At 36.9% G+C, this 17,371-nt stretch overlaps 2 protein-coding genes across 2 annotated transcripts; both read right to left on the reverse strand.

Moving 5' to 3' along the window:
* Positions 1 to 1,601: 1,601 nt before the first annotated feature.
* Positions 1,602 to 2,233, reverse strand: LOC101304720. Its single transcript, XM_004308420.1, has 2 exons — positions 2,081 to 2,233; positions 1,602 to 1,973 (listed from the first exon to the last, which is right to left on the reverse strand). The coding sequence occupies exons 1-2, from the start codon at positions 2,231 to 2,233 to the stop codon at positions 1,602 to 1,604; spliced, it is 525 nt and encodes a 174-aa protein (XP_004308468.1).
* Positions 2,234 to 6,505: 4,272 nt separating this feature from the next.
* Positions 6,506 to 9,366, reverse strand: LOC101304513 (autophagy-related protein 8f-like). Its single transcript, XM_004306904.1, has 6 exons — positions 9,275 to 9,366; positions 8,812 to 8,863; positions 8,628 to 8,683; positions 7,575 to 7,627; positions 7,143 to 7,261; positions 6,506 to 6,801 (listed from the first exon to the last, which is right to left on the reverse strand). The coding sequence occupies exons 2-6, from the start codon at positions 8,846 to 8,848 to the stop codon at positions 6,713 to 6,715; spliced, it is 354 nt and encodes a 117-aa protein (XP_004306952.1). The 5' UTR covers positions 8,849 to 8,863; positions 9,275 to 9,366; the 3' UTR covers positions 6,506 to 6,712.
* Between the last annotated feature and the right edge of the window lie 8,005 nt (positions 9,367 to 17,371).

A 17,371-nucleotide genomic window follows, 5' to 3' on the forward strand; every position in this document is an offset into this window, starting at 1 on the left:
GTGTCAAACCCTACACTCTTCACCACTTGATTTCGATTCCTGACTCAATACTTTTTTGTTTTTTGTTTTTGAAACAGACCTAATGCGGCTGACTTCAAGGCTCAATTTATGAAATTACATAATATATAGAGAGGACGTAGAGCCTGAACTTCTGATTACAATCCATAAAGTGAACATCCTGAAATAATACCAAAATTCTCCACAACACCTATGTATTCGATCTAGCAAGCACTAATTAGCAAATAGTGCACAAAGGGTTACTTTATATGCTTTGACATAGCAATAATAATGTACATCATGTTGTTTTTTTTTTCATAATTTTGGAATAGTCATCCTATTAACTAAACACATACATACATACATATATATATATATATATATATATAGTGAATTATGAGTGGTTTGGTCGATGATCTGAATGATGAGTAATTTAAACTAATGGTTGGGATTTTTAGTCTTAACAATGTACGTACTATTACAGTTTGCAATCAACCAAAAAAGAAACTTTGAATTTCTTTTGGTTTGATTGACTTACTCTTTAGTACGTTCTATTTGTCACACACTCACATGAGATGTTCGACCTCAGAAGATGAATTGCCACAATTTATCCCAACAAAGATATCAATGGTCCAATCAATACCATGCTTGTTTGTATAAACATCAACTAAATCGGTATGGGGTCAAACTATAATAACTGCCTTCCTCATAATAATCAGGAAACCAACCACTCCATCTCACAAAAGTTTCCTCGCCAGCCATCTCAGTGTTGGATCAATCCACAAAACAGCCATATAGTTAAGCTCAACTAATCAATGTTCATTGTTGTCTTCAGAAGAATGAATGTTAAATTACTTCATATAATGAACATTTCAACGTTAACTGATGAGAAATCCTGATACAGAATCATCAGGTGAAATATCAAATAATTCAATTATAAATTTTCACACCATGCATACCATCTATCTCAGCTGAAAAACAAAGTAATTTCTGCTTAACTTGGAAGGTTAATTGAACATATATCATGGCCGGCCGGCCTTGCTCAAATTAACCAAATATAACTGGTGAAATCTCATTTCTAACAGCTGATTACGCGAAGGAAATGTTTCAATCGATCAAAGAACGCGCAATGATATCATATAATGGAGCACGATAGATCAAGTGTCTCGTATAGAACATAAAAGGACTGAGAAGAAAGAAGAAGCTAGAGAATATATAGAGATACATATAAATCTGTGGCTAAATAGGAGAGCATATTCTCTAATGTACATTAAACGTGATGATGAAAAACCACTACACGATACATATTCAACACTTATATATGCTATATATATAGTACCATATCGATCATATGTTAAAGTACTTGAAGACCATACTGACCATAGCTAGGACTTTAAGGCCCTACAAGTTCTTGATCATACATAACTTCCACATGCAATGATGGATCATGTATTGAAGAGAAGTAGTATTCGTTTCGTTAATATCGCAAAAGACGGGATCGATCAGAAAAGGAACAGACCAAACAAAGAAGAAGAAAAAAGGATTCAGAATCCATATCTATAATATATATAAAGTTCATATATGATACTATAGATCGATGCTGATCAGTTATGATGAGGCGGGTGTGTCTTTGGGGGTGAGTAGTCCAGATTAAACCCTGGTTGCTTCTGAATCCCTCGTTTCTTCCTTGGCACTCGCCATGAAACTGAAACTGGCTGACCAGACCTCGTCGTTGTCTTCTGATCATCTGCAGCATTTGAGGATGAGGTTGATCCTTTCCTTTTTCTAGACGAGACATTCTTCGTGTTGAAGGCAGCTTTTGTGTGGTACTGTATAGGTCTTTCTTCTGTAGTACTATCATCGCTATCAGCTTCCGTCTCCACCGTGATTTCTGATCCTTCTGTCACTTCAAGAACCGGCTTTGATGACGAGAAAGATTTCACTTTAGGCACGCCTGCAATGTTAACATCAGTACCCTGCAGAAAATATGATGAAGTCATTAACTTGGAATATTGCATTTCGTGATCTGAGCTCACAATGAAAGCTGAAGACGAACAACAAGAAATCATATTTCACTACTTACCTTGTTGGTGAAATGAAGCTTCTTCAAAGACTCGTTAGGATCATGATCAACCGCAGCAAGACGGCGGGCACTACATGCATGCAAAGAAAGCAAGCATAGAAGAAGACAAAGATATAGAGGATGAGTAGTGCAGGTTGAGATATTAAGATCCATCGATCAAACAGAAGCTATATGGGACTTTTGATTAATCTTGATATCAGTTAGAAGGTGCTTGTAGAAAGCTAGTAGTAGTGGTGGTGGTATATGTAGGGATTGGGAGAGATAGAGATATGGGGAATGAACATTAAATGCAGCTGGTAAGAAGAATTTTCAGAATATCTAAGGCTGATTGTTCTAGCTAGAAGAACATGGAGGTTTATGGGTAAGCTGCCGTAGTGTGAAAATAAAAATGAGATGAGAAATGAATTCAGATCGAAGATATGGGGTGGTTTACCCTTTGTTTTCTCTCCAATTTCAATTCTGTAGGGTCCCAAGACGACACCCACCAGAGAAAGAGAAGGAAGCAACTCTCACCCTTGTTCAAAATTATATATAGGAGAAGGTCAAAAAGAGATTTTTTTTACCTCTCAAAGTACATATACTATACAAAACAAATGGGAATAACCAAGTACATATAACTGGTTGAAGTGAAACACATGATAAACTCGAGAAAGCTAGTGTCTGCCTAGTTGAATATACCGATGGCACTCCCATATTACTTGTCTAACTAATCTGATTTATATTAGATTATAGAATCATAGATTCACTCTTTGCATGAGTCGTGCGTCTTTGTTCCCAGTCCCAACTGACTCTCTTTTTACCCTCTTGGCAATTTGACTATGAATTTTCGAATCTCACAAGTTAAGGTACTAAGATTATTTTGAGTGGTTAATCCTAGCTAGATAGGTACGTACATTCATAGAGTATAGGGAGTAGTAGCAATCAGTTATCCTCTCCTATTTCTTCTCAGTCGTTTCTGCAATATTGGTCTACCTAACTTATCTTGATCTCGATCTCCTCATTCTTCTCAGTTGTTGCTGCAACGATCGAGTTCTACCTTATCGATCGTGGTCTCTCACATCTTAATCCTCTCATTCAGTTGATTGTACGTAATCATAGTTAGATTCGCAATCTTGTATTTGTATTTTGAGTTTTGAGTTTTCCTCTTCTATCTGTTATGAAGAGATAAACTCCAGATCCAAGTATGATGTAAAGTCTATCTATACGATGTTTACAGTCTATATGAATCAATGAATAATCAAAGCTAGCTAGTGTGTTTCGATCTCCTTATACTTAGTAATCGAAGTCTATTAGCTAGGAGCTACCCTTTTTATTTCATACCTCTCTAGATGAAGCAATTTCCTCAATCTAAGAAACAGAAAGTGATGCAAGGTTAAACTTCAAACTCTCGACATGGTAATCTTATTTTTCGAAACACACGCATCTTACAAAGTCGGACAACTTCTAGCTGAAAAACTAGGGTGAACTCGAATGTATAACTTCATATTGAATTTAAGTTGCTTGAACGGTTAAACACTTAAACCTATAGTCGATCTATCAAGCTTGATAATCTACTTAATTTGATCGGGTTGATCGACTACTATAAACCCTGCACGTTTAAACTAACAATTTGGTAAGGGTTCCAAATCAGACTGAATCGTTTAAAACTAATGCATACTCAGTTGGACGAACCTTACAGGCATTCTAAATCAGTAAAGGGAAAGTGCTATGATTTAAAAAAGTACTTACGGTACTTACCGAATATGTATATATATCAATAATTACAATTCCTTAATTTTGCAAAATCTATCGAATTTAGAGGGATGAACCAATTGAGTACGTCTAAGCCAAATTCAATCACCAAACAATGCAGCATTTGTCACATAATGAATGACCGAGCTGGGTGAAAAATTTGTTAAGTGTACGTATAGGCGCTTACATTTACGAGTTCTACCTAATTCAATCGAATTGATTTACACTTGAAATATTAAGACGTACTGAATTGGTTAATAATCCTCTAAATTGGATCGGACGTCAATTAAATTTTGCAAAATTAAGGAATTTTGAATTAGTTGGTAAATGCTATATTTCAAAGTTGGTGAACAGATTAGTAGGTCTAGGCAGTAGCATTATACATTTTACATTTCTAAGCCATCTATGTACCTTTCCTTCATTTAGAGCCTAATAATTAACTTATATATGATATGATCACACTTCTTTCTCGTTCTAAGAGGTTTCGTCTGTTTGTTCTCTACTCAAATTGAAATCGAGGGTCGACGCCTAGAGCTAGAAGGCCAGCTAGTTCTTGAAATTCATCACTAATAAACTTAAATGAAATTTACGATTCCATGATTTCAAGGAAGCTGTTTGGTCACTTGGTGAGCACTTCAGGGTGCTTATTGATTTAATAGTCAGCATCCACCGCTAAATAGCAAGTACCTTCCAATTAGCCTCTGTGTTATCTTTTGTGTATGTTGCAGCTAGAGAAATCTAACGACCAAAATTACTGCCAGGGCATCAGAATTTGATGAACAAAAGCTTGATATATGAAAACTAGAGTAAAAATTCTTTACTGTCATGACAGTATTGGTTTGATGGTCATATTTATAGTAATTATATTAGGTATATGCATTCAATACCTAAAAGTTCACTTATGTTATGCCAACTCGAGGTTGCTGTAATTTGTTGATATATGAAAGATATGATTAAACGTGCAGATTTGAAACGCTGAACCACGCATTAACCTTTGGCTAAACACAAAAGACATATGATTTATGTGAGTTCACAAGCCGAATGTGAAGTCTGGTCCTCTATGTATCTATATATGAACAAATTATCGGCTTGGTACGTTATTCGTTTGCATTTTTAGTTGTCTATGCTATATATACAATGGATAGATAACTCAAACTTAGAGCTCGAGTGATCTTAATACAATCCAATCAACTTCATAGAGATATTTTTAGGGTCTGAACTCTGAACGCAAAGCATGCATTATTAGTCATGTCTTAGAAAACGTTCATATTTTCCATTGAAACTGGATAATCAACTGAACGTAATACTTGCTTAATTGGTATAAGAACTCAAGTATTCACAAGTAGTCGCAAGAAAAAGATATCTAACTTATATATAGAGCATAATGCTCGATCAAGCCCTAGTTTCTTCTCTCTTAATTTGTCTGAAGCTTCAGCCCTAGGGCAAAGCTGAGTAATAAAGAAAGGGGGAACGGGATCGATGGCAATTTAGGGTAGAGTTTCTTGAGATGGGAGAGAATTAGGAACAGCCGAACATGCCCTTTGAGTGTAGGGACAGCAGACAAGGGCAGCGTGGACCATTCCTGCCTTGTTCCCTTAGAAAGGAACACGACAAAATGCCTCTTAACCGCCATTACCGGCCACCCTCGACACGTGGCGTTCACCCATGTGACCTAGTCAATCACCCCCCAGTTGGTCGTCGCCGCTCCATATCGGTCCTGTACTTCATCGGACATCTCTCTGTTCTGGACTTGAGTTAGGGCACTAATTAACCAACTAGATCTTCATCCCCGACTAAAATGTACCATATCAGATACGAGATAGACTAGATTTTGTATTACAGTTCGATCCAGGCGAGACTGAATGTGTTTTCGATGTGTTTACATCGTCGATTGTTCATGACGAAAATTAAACGTTACTAGCTATGGAAACGGAAACCTTCATACAATGTATCCAAATCCATATAGATGTACCAACTAGATATTTGTCAATTGTGTTGAGAGATTTCTCATAATGGAGTCTTGGTAGCTATATATGGAGGGTTACATGTGCTAGATTTCTCATAATGGAGTCTGATAAGCATTCTGGTGTTTCGGTTGTTGTGGTTCAGATGGAGGAGTGTTAGTGCGCAGTGTGCAAGAGGTTTTTGGTCCCTTAGCCTTGGCTCGATATTCACAATGTTCACTTGCTGGATGACCGAATGATGCTTTACGATGTTATCAATGGCCGCTCCGGGATGGCATTGGCGAGCTGGCTGAGGAAATAGAATGCTACAGAGGAACCCATCCTTTATAATCCAGAGAAGCACGTATCACGTATGGAGCTATGCAGATGTATACATGGATCAAGATTACTATATCCAGCCTCAAATGCATAGTCATATGTCTTGGAGACTTGTAGTTGAATCCAAATTTCACGAACATGATGGACACTACCACCATTCATTCTGAGATTGCTTATCTTACTTTGTAAAACGGGAGACGGGAATCAGAATGCTCATTCCCTTTCTTGCGGATATGAAAGCGTGAACCACAGGGACTCAGGGAGTGATCATTTTAATATGCACTCCATTCCTGCCAACCAAACATCTCATACAACGAACAAACCTTAGACATGCAGATTTCACTCCTGCAATATCTTCTGTGGGCTACTACCATTCTGCATCAAATTCAGTTACCACAGAAGCCAGAAATTTGGGAGGGATACGAACTTGAGATAAGGAATTATTCATTAAAATGGCTGTCTTACATGTTGCAGAAAAAGCAAAAGCTATATACACAAACTATCACTGTACAGAGAAACAAGCCATGTTTAAATACTTAAGAGAAGAGTTGTTAATTGAAGACAACTGGACACTTAGAGATAAATATAAAGATGATAGAAGCCAGGAAACTCTGATGTGCTACCCGAATGTGTTTTCACCACTGTATGAAACGTAAAGAAATCCATCACCGTCCTTCTTGTCATCATAGATAGTAGACATTACAGCTCCTGCAAAAGGATACAACAGAATCTTCCTCAATCTTTTGGAAAAAGTATATCTGATATCATAATTCAAACTATTCGGCATGATCAAATTGCAATAACTATTGTAAACTATTGTAAAGACCTAACCACCCAGCATCTTCTCACAAATTCCAGGACAAAAAGAGTTGGAGATTCTTCTTAAAGTTTTATGGCAATAGTTTATATATCCCAGAATCTTATTAACATCTTTCCAACTTCAGACTACAAAGAGTACAATTAAAAAAAACGACTACAATCAAGATTAAAACTATTTAAATTCAGTACTTCTCCCCCCTCCCTATGATGTTTAATTTGTAGTAGATTACCTGTAGGTGGGAGGACGTTGTCCACAAATATGAAGATGGCCTTTTCTGCACTCAGCTTGATCCTCTTGCGGATGACATAGACAAATTGACCAACAGTCAAATCAGCTGGTACTAGGTATCTGTCATGTAGATAATCAGATCATGCTTAGAACGATCCGAGCAGTTTAGCTATGATATTATTCGTTTGTAGTAATGTGTTCTCTTATGGTAACAAAGTAAAAATAAAAAGAGTCCACAACGAAAAAGTTAAAGTGAAAACCACAATAAGCCCACTTCACAAACATTGACATAACCATGACACCTTTCCCCTTTTAAGAAGAGGAAGTAAGTAAACTTTTCGAGTTCAATAATCTATAATAATTAAATTTTCAGAGCTTTTACAAACTCGTATAGCTCATTAGAATTACAGGAAGTGACAGAAGTGGTGCTTACTTTTTCTTGTCAATGTTGGGAATATCACTTCTCTCTGCCTTTTCCACAATCACCTGACCACAGCAGAAAACATTAATGGATTAAATGATAATTGCGGTTCATGATAGTCGCTGTATTTATACGGTAACTAAGCATCCCCAAATCCAACATTCCATATAACACGAGGAACCGAGCATTACATTCCAGCTACAGTTTGGCTATATTGGAGTTGATGGAGAAAAAAAAGTGGCAATATAATAGTGTTCATGCATGATTTGAACGAAAATGTAAATTCGTCTCAAAACCAGTTTGACAAAGCAAAGACATTTCCTATATCAGATGATTCAGCGATACTTATCTGTAAAACATATCATATTCATAGCTAAAGCAACACCAAAGTACAAAACAAAACATCATCAAATTACTTATCATGTCAAGCGACAACAACACACCACTACTGTAACCCATCTCTCCTCTGACCATTACAATTTCTTTCACACTTGTTCACATATGACTTGTGAGTTTTTGTAAAAGGATATATTTTTCAAACTTCATCATGACCGATGTATATCCACCGAGTATCAACCTCTTCTCAGCGCATTCTACCATTTAGTATCACAATCACAAATTCAAGATAATGACTTGTACAACTCTGTTAAAACACAAAACAGAAAAGAAATTGCCCACGCTAAGACATCTTGTATAACTTAAGACAGTAATAGGCTAACAATTTAGACACAACAAGTTACTCACGAATTAACCTACAGTGCATATGATCGCTGAAATCTTTACAAAAGAAGGAAATACTCCAACGTTGTGAGATGAATTATGTATGATCTAACTGAACCTCATATATAAAATTTGTCAAACCAGGGGACATTAAAAAGAAAGAAAAACAGTAAAGAATCAGGATAGGGGGAAAGTGGATCCCCTTTACTTCGTAACCTTCCCTCCGGAAAGCAAACACTGGATAACTTGTATTAACGAATGGCAAGTTACTAGGAAACTTTGGACACACGAAGAACAGATTGAGAACAAGATGACATAATTTTCACAACATAGCTTAGTCCTTACTGGAATTCTATCTGGGTACTTCTCTCTGATCCTCGAGGCCTCAGCACGCCTCTTCTCTGCATAGAAAAGACACCACACGTTTATACAACTGGTTTCATAGGCATAACCACAAGCGTTTCAATTGATGAAACTAACTAACATACATGAAATGATCGAAAATAGAGCTAGGTGTTCCCAAACTTACCAAACTCATGTGCTTGCTTGAAGGTACTTTTCGTCATCTTTCTTGAATCAAACTGCACAAAAAAGGACCATACTTTAATGTCAAGCTATACCAAATCGACAACAGAACAAACCCAATTTGCAGTCTCTCAATTCAACAAGCAACAAAAGGTTGACAATTTCATAAGAACAATGATAAAAAAACGCAAACTTTAAAACATTCACATACACACGCAACCATAACAATGATCATACAAACTGTTAATTCATCAAAACAAGGCCCAAAACCCAGAACGATCACAATCAGATAAACCAGTTAATTCCATGCCATAAAGAATCGATCTTTACCAAATCCCTTCTCTGATTCTGAGAACTTTTGTGTCAGAAACCAAAGGCTATTCTCAACTAAAAACTTGTACAAATGATAAATAAGGAAGAAGAGAAGAACGCAAATTTAAAGGGAGAAGACTTGAAAGAAAGCTTACGGATAAAGATCGGAGAAGAGTAGAAGCCACTGACAATCCGCCGACTTGTGTTGTTCTTGGCTTAGAGGTTGAGAGAAATGAAATGATTAAAGAGGTTGCTTATGTATGTTAGTGGGTTTGTTTTGGTCTTCTTTCCGGTGAGGTTTGGTCCGCTAAGGATGGATTGACCAATCATATCTTGCCGTGTCGAACAAACAAGGAACTTGGGTTCTGTTCTTTGTTTTGTTTTGCGGTGGGCCGGTGACGAGGGTTGGGTTGAAGCCCAACACGAAATCGAAAAATTGCAATGCTAAACTTTAGTATGGTAAAAAATTTGGTACCGTAAAATATTGATGATTTTTATTTTTAGTTTTTTTTTTTATTGGGGGGTTAGCCTAATTAGATTTGGTAACAGACACCCATATGCATGGTATCTCACTGCATTTTCACGGGGCACGAACGCGAACAGACACATGGTCTCACTATCAGCTGGCAACTAAGACCTCATGGGACTTCAAACTCTAGACTTGAGGGTTCTAAACTAGCCATTCTACCGCCCCACTATCCCTAGTGTTTAAAATAATGATTTTTTTTCCAATAAAAATATTATGCAGACATATATATATATATATTATTCTTCTATTAATTTGTTCGAGGAAATTTTGTTATTTTTGAACTCACGTTTCAAATTCACGAGTCATATTTTAGTACAATGTTAGTCTTGAATTTGAGGGGGTGGCATCTTCATTGCGGCGTTCTGACCTTTATAAAATTTGGCCTATTTTTCGTCCTCCTTTGATCTTGGAAAGTGGATGTATTGATCAGGTCCCACTTCCTCTGGTCAGTTTGATCAGGTCCCACTTTCTCTAGTTATTTATCTTTCTCTGTAGGGTATGAATTTTTTAGGCGACATTTAATTATTAAAGATTGAGTTTCTAATATATAGTGGTCTTTCAACCCCTTAGTTACTTTCTCCTGGTTTGAAGAATTTTATATGATCGGCTTCCAACAAATGATCAAGTGAAAATAGGTGGAATTCATGTTGTGTATATATGTCAGCTATGTTATTGTTTTAGTGAGACATTATTACATTTATTTTTACAATGCTCTTTTTCCTAATGGGTCTGACGATGGTTGGCTGCTCAATTTGGAACTTCTTTATCGTATTTTAACTCTCTGTTAGAATTTTCATGAGCTACTATCAAAATCTTTTCTCCTCTCAATTCTTTCTTTAATTTGTGGGTAGCAGCTAGCATGTTTACTTTCATGGCATTATGGAAGGCTCAGAATGGGCTGAGGTTTGATAATCGATCCTTTAATTTATATACTATGTGTTTCTAGATTATGGCATCGATTCAACAAATCAACTTTTTTGCTCATGGTCACTATAGGGTGTTCTTGATGCCTAATTGTTGACCTCTCTTGGAGTTGCTCCTAAATGTGGAAAGGCTCCCAAAATTCAGCATGTCTTATGGCAGTCGCTGACAATTTGGCAAAAGGTAATCCAAGACCAACAACTTGTGGGGGTGTGTTTCGTGATGCCTCATATGAATTTTTAGGAGTTTTTGTCAATCACTCGGTTGGAATTCTTCTTTTTATTATGAATCTTTTAGTCAATCACTGACAATGTGAACACTACTCCTTTGTGTTGTTATTTTTGCAATTGAAGTTGCTCATGCTAGAGGGTGGTTCTATTTATGGTTCAAAAGTGACTCTGTTAGTGTGGTAGCTTGCTTCTCTTTCAGGTCTTTTTCTTTTTCATGGAACTTAAGAGATCGTTGGTGCAATTGTTTTTCTATATACGCCAAAGAAATTTCATTGCATTCATATCTTTAGGGAAGGAAGTACAGTAGCTGACGAGATAGCAAACTTAGGGCTCTCAAATATAACATTTACTCGGTATCATAACCCTCCTAATGAGCTTCATACGTTCTTACAAGCGGGATATTTTGGTTTTCCAAATTATCGATGTCATAGTAGGTGGGTTGCCTAGTTTTTATGGGTGGGAAAGGAAAGAAGTCAATGTCTTTTTGCTTGATCTCTTCTTCTTCCTTTTTTTTTTTTCAGTATCTTATTTATTTCTAAGTGGTTTTGGCTTAGTCTCATGTTTCAAAGAATTTACGTATCCCAATTTATTGGGAATTGTCACTTTTACTTTGCATTTTCGTTTATGCTCTCGGCAAGGTTTTGGTCTAGCCCCCTAGTTATGTACATTTTCTCTTGAATATTAATATATCAATTCGGTTAAGGTCATGTACATTTAGCCCTTACTCAGCATTACGTCAGATTCAGATATCATGGTGGATTGTCTGTTGTTAGCATTTAAGTCACCCTCAAGTATAAAGGGAAAGTTTTAGTGTAATAGAGTTTAGAGTAACGATTGTCGTATCCAAGGGATTGAGAAAGACCAAAAGTCAACTAGAACTAGAAGGATGTTCAAATATACAATTGGCAAACAATAACTTAAAAGAGAACCAAAATCCATGGTGCATGGTTATGTGCGATTAGATGTGTAGAGTGATTTTGATTCTTAAACCCAAGGTAGAGATCTCTCGGGAGTTTCGGCACCTAGACACATAGGCCACAGCCAGTGAGCCAGGTCTTCTCCACCGCAGGCAAGTAGCATTGTCCAGCCGTGAATCACAGCGCTCTTGCCTCCATGCTCAAAGCTGCACCTCCACACCAGGCCACCGACACTAGAGTTGTAAACCTAAAGCCCGGAACCAAGTAAAACCTCCAAACTTGAACTCCACCAAGCCGATGACTTCTTTTAGTGCAACTTCAACAGCCTCATCGAAACCCCTTGGCATCCATTGGTACCATGCCGATCTAGATCGCTGACAAGGAAAAAAGAAAGTAGAAGCCAACATAGGTCTTCAATGGAAAACAGTGGGGGAGACGGCGACCTAAAAAAGCATCCGCTCCCACATGATTGCTCAAAGGGCCGGGTTCGTGGCCTGGAAAACCCTAGCAAAGCAGACCTATTCTCTTGCTAGTTGCTACCTAAATGTAAAAGAGCGTTAGGTGACATCATCCATCTTTAATTTTCAAACATTCAGAAAAATACAGTCAATGTAATTTTCGATACTTGTTCTTTTACTTACTAGATAACATTTTAACCCAATTATTGGCCATTGGTTATGTCTTCAACCAAAAGAAGGATTATGTGATTGGTTTTTGTTTTCTTTTAGGGTTTCATTCACTAAACCAAAATAAGAAGTACAAATCATAGGCATATTAACAAATAGAGCAGGATCTAGATTAACTGATCACTCTCCACTACTCTTATATGATACATGCACACAGAGCCACAGATCCACCTTTCTTTTCTCTGTCACTGAATTTTGGCTTGGAAACAAAAACTTTAGTCCCAATCCTGCCGCCCTACAAATACTTCCAAGAACATATCGACATGTTAAATGTAGTTAAATCTTCAATCACGCTCAGAAAGCAGTGACGAAGTGCGAAGAAGAACCAATACACAAAGACTACCTTAAATTGAAAACAATAGTCTGCTCTGATTACACCATCTTTTAAGCGATCAAATATTGCTGCGCACCGAAAAATTGAAGGTCAAAGATTGTGAAAGTTCATGATAATATACATATACGTACGTACAAATATGAAGATCTAAAATGAGGGCTTTGTTTATATCTAATGTAATTGTATACGATGAAAACAAATAACGTTTGCATCTGAACCAAGTTTACTCATCATAATATTGATGGGGATTAATGCACAATTTCAATATATAGTTGTAATTACTGGACTACTCGTACTTAATGAAACCTAATTTTACAAAGATGTCTTCTAAATCGAAAAACTGTTTAGTGATACTCATATGGCAGAACCTATATATTAGTGCATAAATGGTTGAACTAGTGATTCGACCAATTTCTTAGATAAATGAGTCTATGGCATCCGTTTTATTTAATCAGCTATGTGGGAGGTTAGGTTGAGGATGGGATCTCAAAGTCTCAACTGTATATACGTAACAAGACAATAATTCAGATTCACTATATCACTACCAGAAGAAAGGCTTTAGCCGACGAAAATAAAAAAACCAGGCCGACGAATTTTTTTTTCGTCGGCTAATTTAAAATTTTCGTCGGCTATTGTCAACTTTAGCCGACGAAAGTAATATTTCATCGGCTGAATAATTTTTTTCGTCGGCTATAGTCTGTGAACTTTAGCCGACGAAATTTTTAAAAGGTTTAGCCGACGAAATATAGTAAATTTCGTCGGCTATAGTTATTTTTTAATTATTTATTACACACTTTAGCCGACGAATATATTAATTGTTTCGTCGGCTAAAGTCTGGAAAAAAAAACCGCGACATGTTTTTCGTCGGCTAACTGTGGGACTATAGCCGACGAAAAAAAAAAATTTCGTCGGCTAAAGTCATCACAGACGAGCTTTTCCCGACGACACTATAGCCGACGAGCCTTCGTCGGCTAAGATCTTAGCCGACGAATTAAAATAACAGGCCGACGAAAATTTTTCGTCGGCTAAAGTGCTTGTCCTGGTAGTGTATATATAGCTCATTAGAAGATATTTAGGCTTGAAACACTGCTTTTCGTGAGCTTAAATATTTGTTATGGTGGTATAGGGTGGGTATGCAATTCTAGCTTGTATACATGTGTTTCTCGAGTTGTAGGGTGTTGTCTAGCTTGGGAGGAGAGAAAAGAACATATCATGCACACCTTTCCTTTTAGCTAGCCCCAAAACCATATTATTGTGTGCAAGAAGAGAGATCTAGCTAGTTGCTAGCTACATATAACAAAGTATGAATCAAGTTTCTGAATAGAGATATTTTTAGCTTTTGTTCTTCTAGTTTGTATGGTTTGTTAGGTTTTTTGGTTTGTAAGGTTTTATTGTTAAAAAAAAAAAAAAGTTTCTGAATAGAGAAAACTATAGCAAAAGCAGTGCATGGCAAGAGAAAAAAAAGGGGCTCAAGATGTTCACTTTACACTTCATATGTATATGAACGAACGAGGGTTTTGATCAGGAGTAGCTGTCGTGAACAATCACATGGAGGCAGATCAGATCAGATAAACTAAGCCCTCGTCTCTCTAGCTCTGACATGTCCAATTCATTGTTTTCGAAAACAAGTTCCAGCCAATTACCTAAGCATGTTCCCCCCTTTACTTCCCCTCTTACCAGCTACAGCTAGCTCAAACTTTGTCTGCATAATTAATCCGTACAGAAAAACCGCCCATTGTTCATTTGTTCTGTCTAATTATTCCTGTAATGTCCTTAGGGTTTTCCATTGTTGTCGAGCTACACGTACTCTTCTTACTCACGTACCCTAGCAAAGTAGCAATAATTCCACGTTCATTTCGTGTTTGAAGGGGAAGTAAAGGGGTTTTACAGAGGGGAAATAAGCATGCATGCGATGCAGAGAGCTACTGATAGATATCGTTTCATAAATTTGGAGGAAAACCCATCTCGAAAACATAGTCTATACACAGCAAAACGAAAGCAACTCGATCGATATATTTGTTATTTTGTTTTCAAGATCGTAGTGTGTGAAATTTGAAGCATGCTATATACTAAAAACGATGGTAGACGACTAAAGAGGACAATACCCTATCGATACATGTCTCACCCTTTAAAGGTCTGTTCCACTGTTGTCTCTGCTGAAGATCAGTCTTTCATGCATGCCTACATGGAGTATGGGGTAGGGACTTAATAGGAGTGGAGAAATTGAGATTAAGCTTGTGTAATTCAGTCGTTACATACGATTCCTTTCTTCATCGAAATGGATTAGTGACATACACAACACACTTGAACTCGAACTGAAAAGGAAAACTCCTAATTCATTGGTTAATTAGCAGAACATTTGTTACAACTTACCACTTCTTCTAGCTTTTGGCTTTTGATCGATCCAAAAGTACGATTTCACATTGAAGTAATTAAACACATACACCAGTTTGCTACTTTTTGTTCAAGTCTCTTAATTCTTATTGCGGGGTTAACTTAGAAGGGGGTATTCTACACGCGGGAGACTTGTGTAGTACGTCATCGCTTTTGATCTATTATTTGAACAGATGGTGGCTTATTTTGATAGAAATTCGAAACGTTTGAAGGTAACACAGAACTGAAAGCTCTATCATATAATATGATCGATCGATCACTTGGCTAGCTTTTCTGGACCTGGACTTTGCCAGGTCTTCTTGGACAATGCCAAAAACAGCCTACCTTATTGATCAGTAGTGATATTTTAGGTGAATAGAATTCTATGATGTTTTGGTATTTTGTGTATTGACTTGTCCAATCCAATTCAGTGTGTCCTCGATTTATTGTCCCCCAGTTCTAATCTGCCTTCAATTCTTTAATTATTTTAGGCTGTCAATATTGTCCTTCTTCATCATCAGTGTACTCGATCCAACATATGATAGAAACATATCAATACGAGTTCTTATTCGTAATGCATTAGCTTTCACGTCCTTAGTTTCATGCTTGGCCACTACTTCAAATTAATTTCATTCAGCAAACCATAATGCTTTGCTTGGCACATGCATATGCAATGAGAGATCGGAGATCGACAGCAAGCTAAGAGCTAGTAAATTAGTATCCTTTTCAGGTTCTTGTTTAATCCTTTCGAAATGAACGTTTAACTATAAAAACAAAACAAAATTGAGAGACAAAAAGAATGTATTGACGATCAATATTGATATATACGATATATCCATGGGTAGCTATAGTCTAAACTATCCTTAAATTCCAAAAAGAAACTATGCAAGACATTCTGTACAATTGTGATTATGGATGTATGTACCAACAAACACAAAACTTCAACTGAATAAGCCAACATTACAAAGTGGAGATGGGTCAACATTATTAGAGAATAGGGCAGCATTAAAAAAAGGTAGGCTGTATTGTGTTCTTAAAACCAAACCAACTGGTTAGAAGCTTAGAATTAAAGAATTAATAACTAGAAAAATACTTTATATATAAAAACTTTTTTCTTTTTTCTTATGTATTCACTTTATTTATATATATATATATATATCAAATAAACCTTCATTAATAAACGAAGAGTACATAGGGATTCGGAACCGAAGTAACTGGATAACGGAGTTAACATGATTTCAACATAAAATCCAAATAGACACAAGAAAGAAAACAAACAAAAACCAAATAAACACAAATAAGCAAACTAGCCAAGATTCATCGTGAATTAGATCAAATTGTGTCTATTAATCAAAGCTAATTTTTCACACCTCTAACATCCACACTCGAAACAAATCTCAAAAGCCAGTCCATATTGGGCCCAACTACAATGTAAAAGACAAACATGCAGACCTAAACAGAAAAAGGAATCCCGCTACCATTCCACCACCGGCGACTACAACGCCGGGAAAGCCATAGTTGCCAACCTGTAGCAACGAAAGCAAAACAAGGCAATGGATTGAGTACCGTGACACCAACCATCACTCGGAATGCTGGAATGAGTGCAAAGGCCAAGAACCTCCACAAGGTCAGAATAAGGACAGATCCCAAGAAAATTGCCAAAACAACATAACTTATTCACCAAAAAAGAAGAAGGACCGCGAAAAAGACCATTTTCCAAAACTCATCCAAGCCCAAACACCCTTAGCAACCACCAGACAATTACCGTATCTAGAAGAAGAGTGATCCCCTTGAGGGATATCTAGAAGATGAGTGATCCCCTTGAAGAATATCTAGGTGATAGGCTGAAGATTAGTCCCCACGAGGATTATCCAGATGATAATCGATACGTAGAAAGTTATCAGAAGATGAGAAGTTGAGAACAATATGCAGAAGATGCATAGTTGAGGAATTCAGTGAATTCAACCACGTCACTTTGCAATAATATAGTTGGTCGCACTTTGAAGTGAGAATCTTGCAATTTGCATAATAAGTTGAGCATAGTAAAAAGAAGATAAGAGGTGCGAGATGCAGACCACAATTCTAGAATAGATGGTCATGGTGCACAAGAGGGTACCATTTATGGGAGGAGGACTAGAGATGCAACTCATGATCAAAGTACCACATCAGGTTTTACTTCAGTTGCTATAAGTTTTGAGTTTATAAGTTTAGGCTGTGAGACCTGAAATGAATTGTAGGAAGGAAACAATTAATGTGGTTATA

This window comes from Fragaria vesca, linkage group LG7 (genome assembly GCF_000184155.1).
Source record: "Fragaria vesca subsp. vesca linkage group LG7, FraVesHawaii_1.0, whole genome shotgun sequence".
Lineage (NCBI taxonomy): Eukaryota > Viridiplantae > Streptophyta > Magnoliopsida > Rosales > Rosaceae > Fragaria > Fragaria vesca.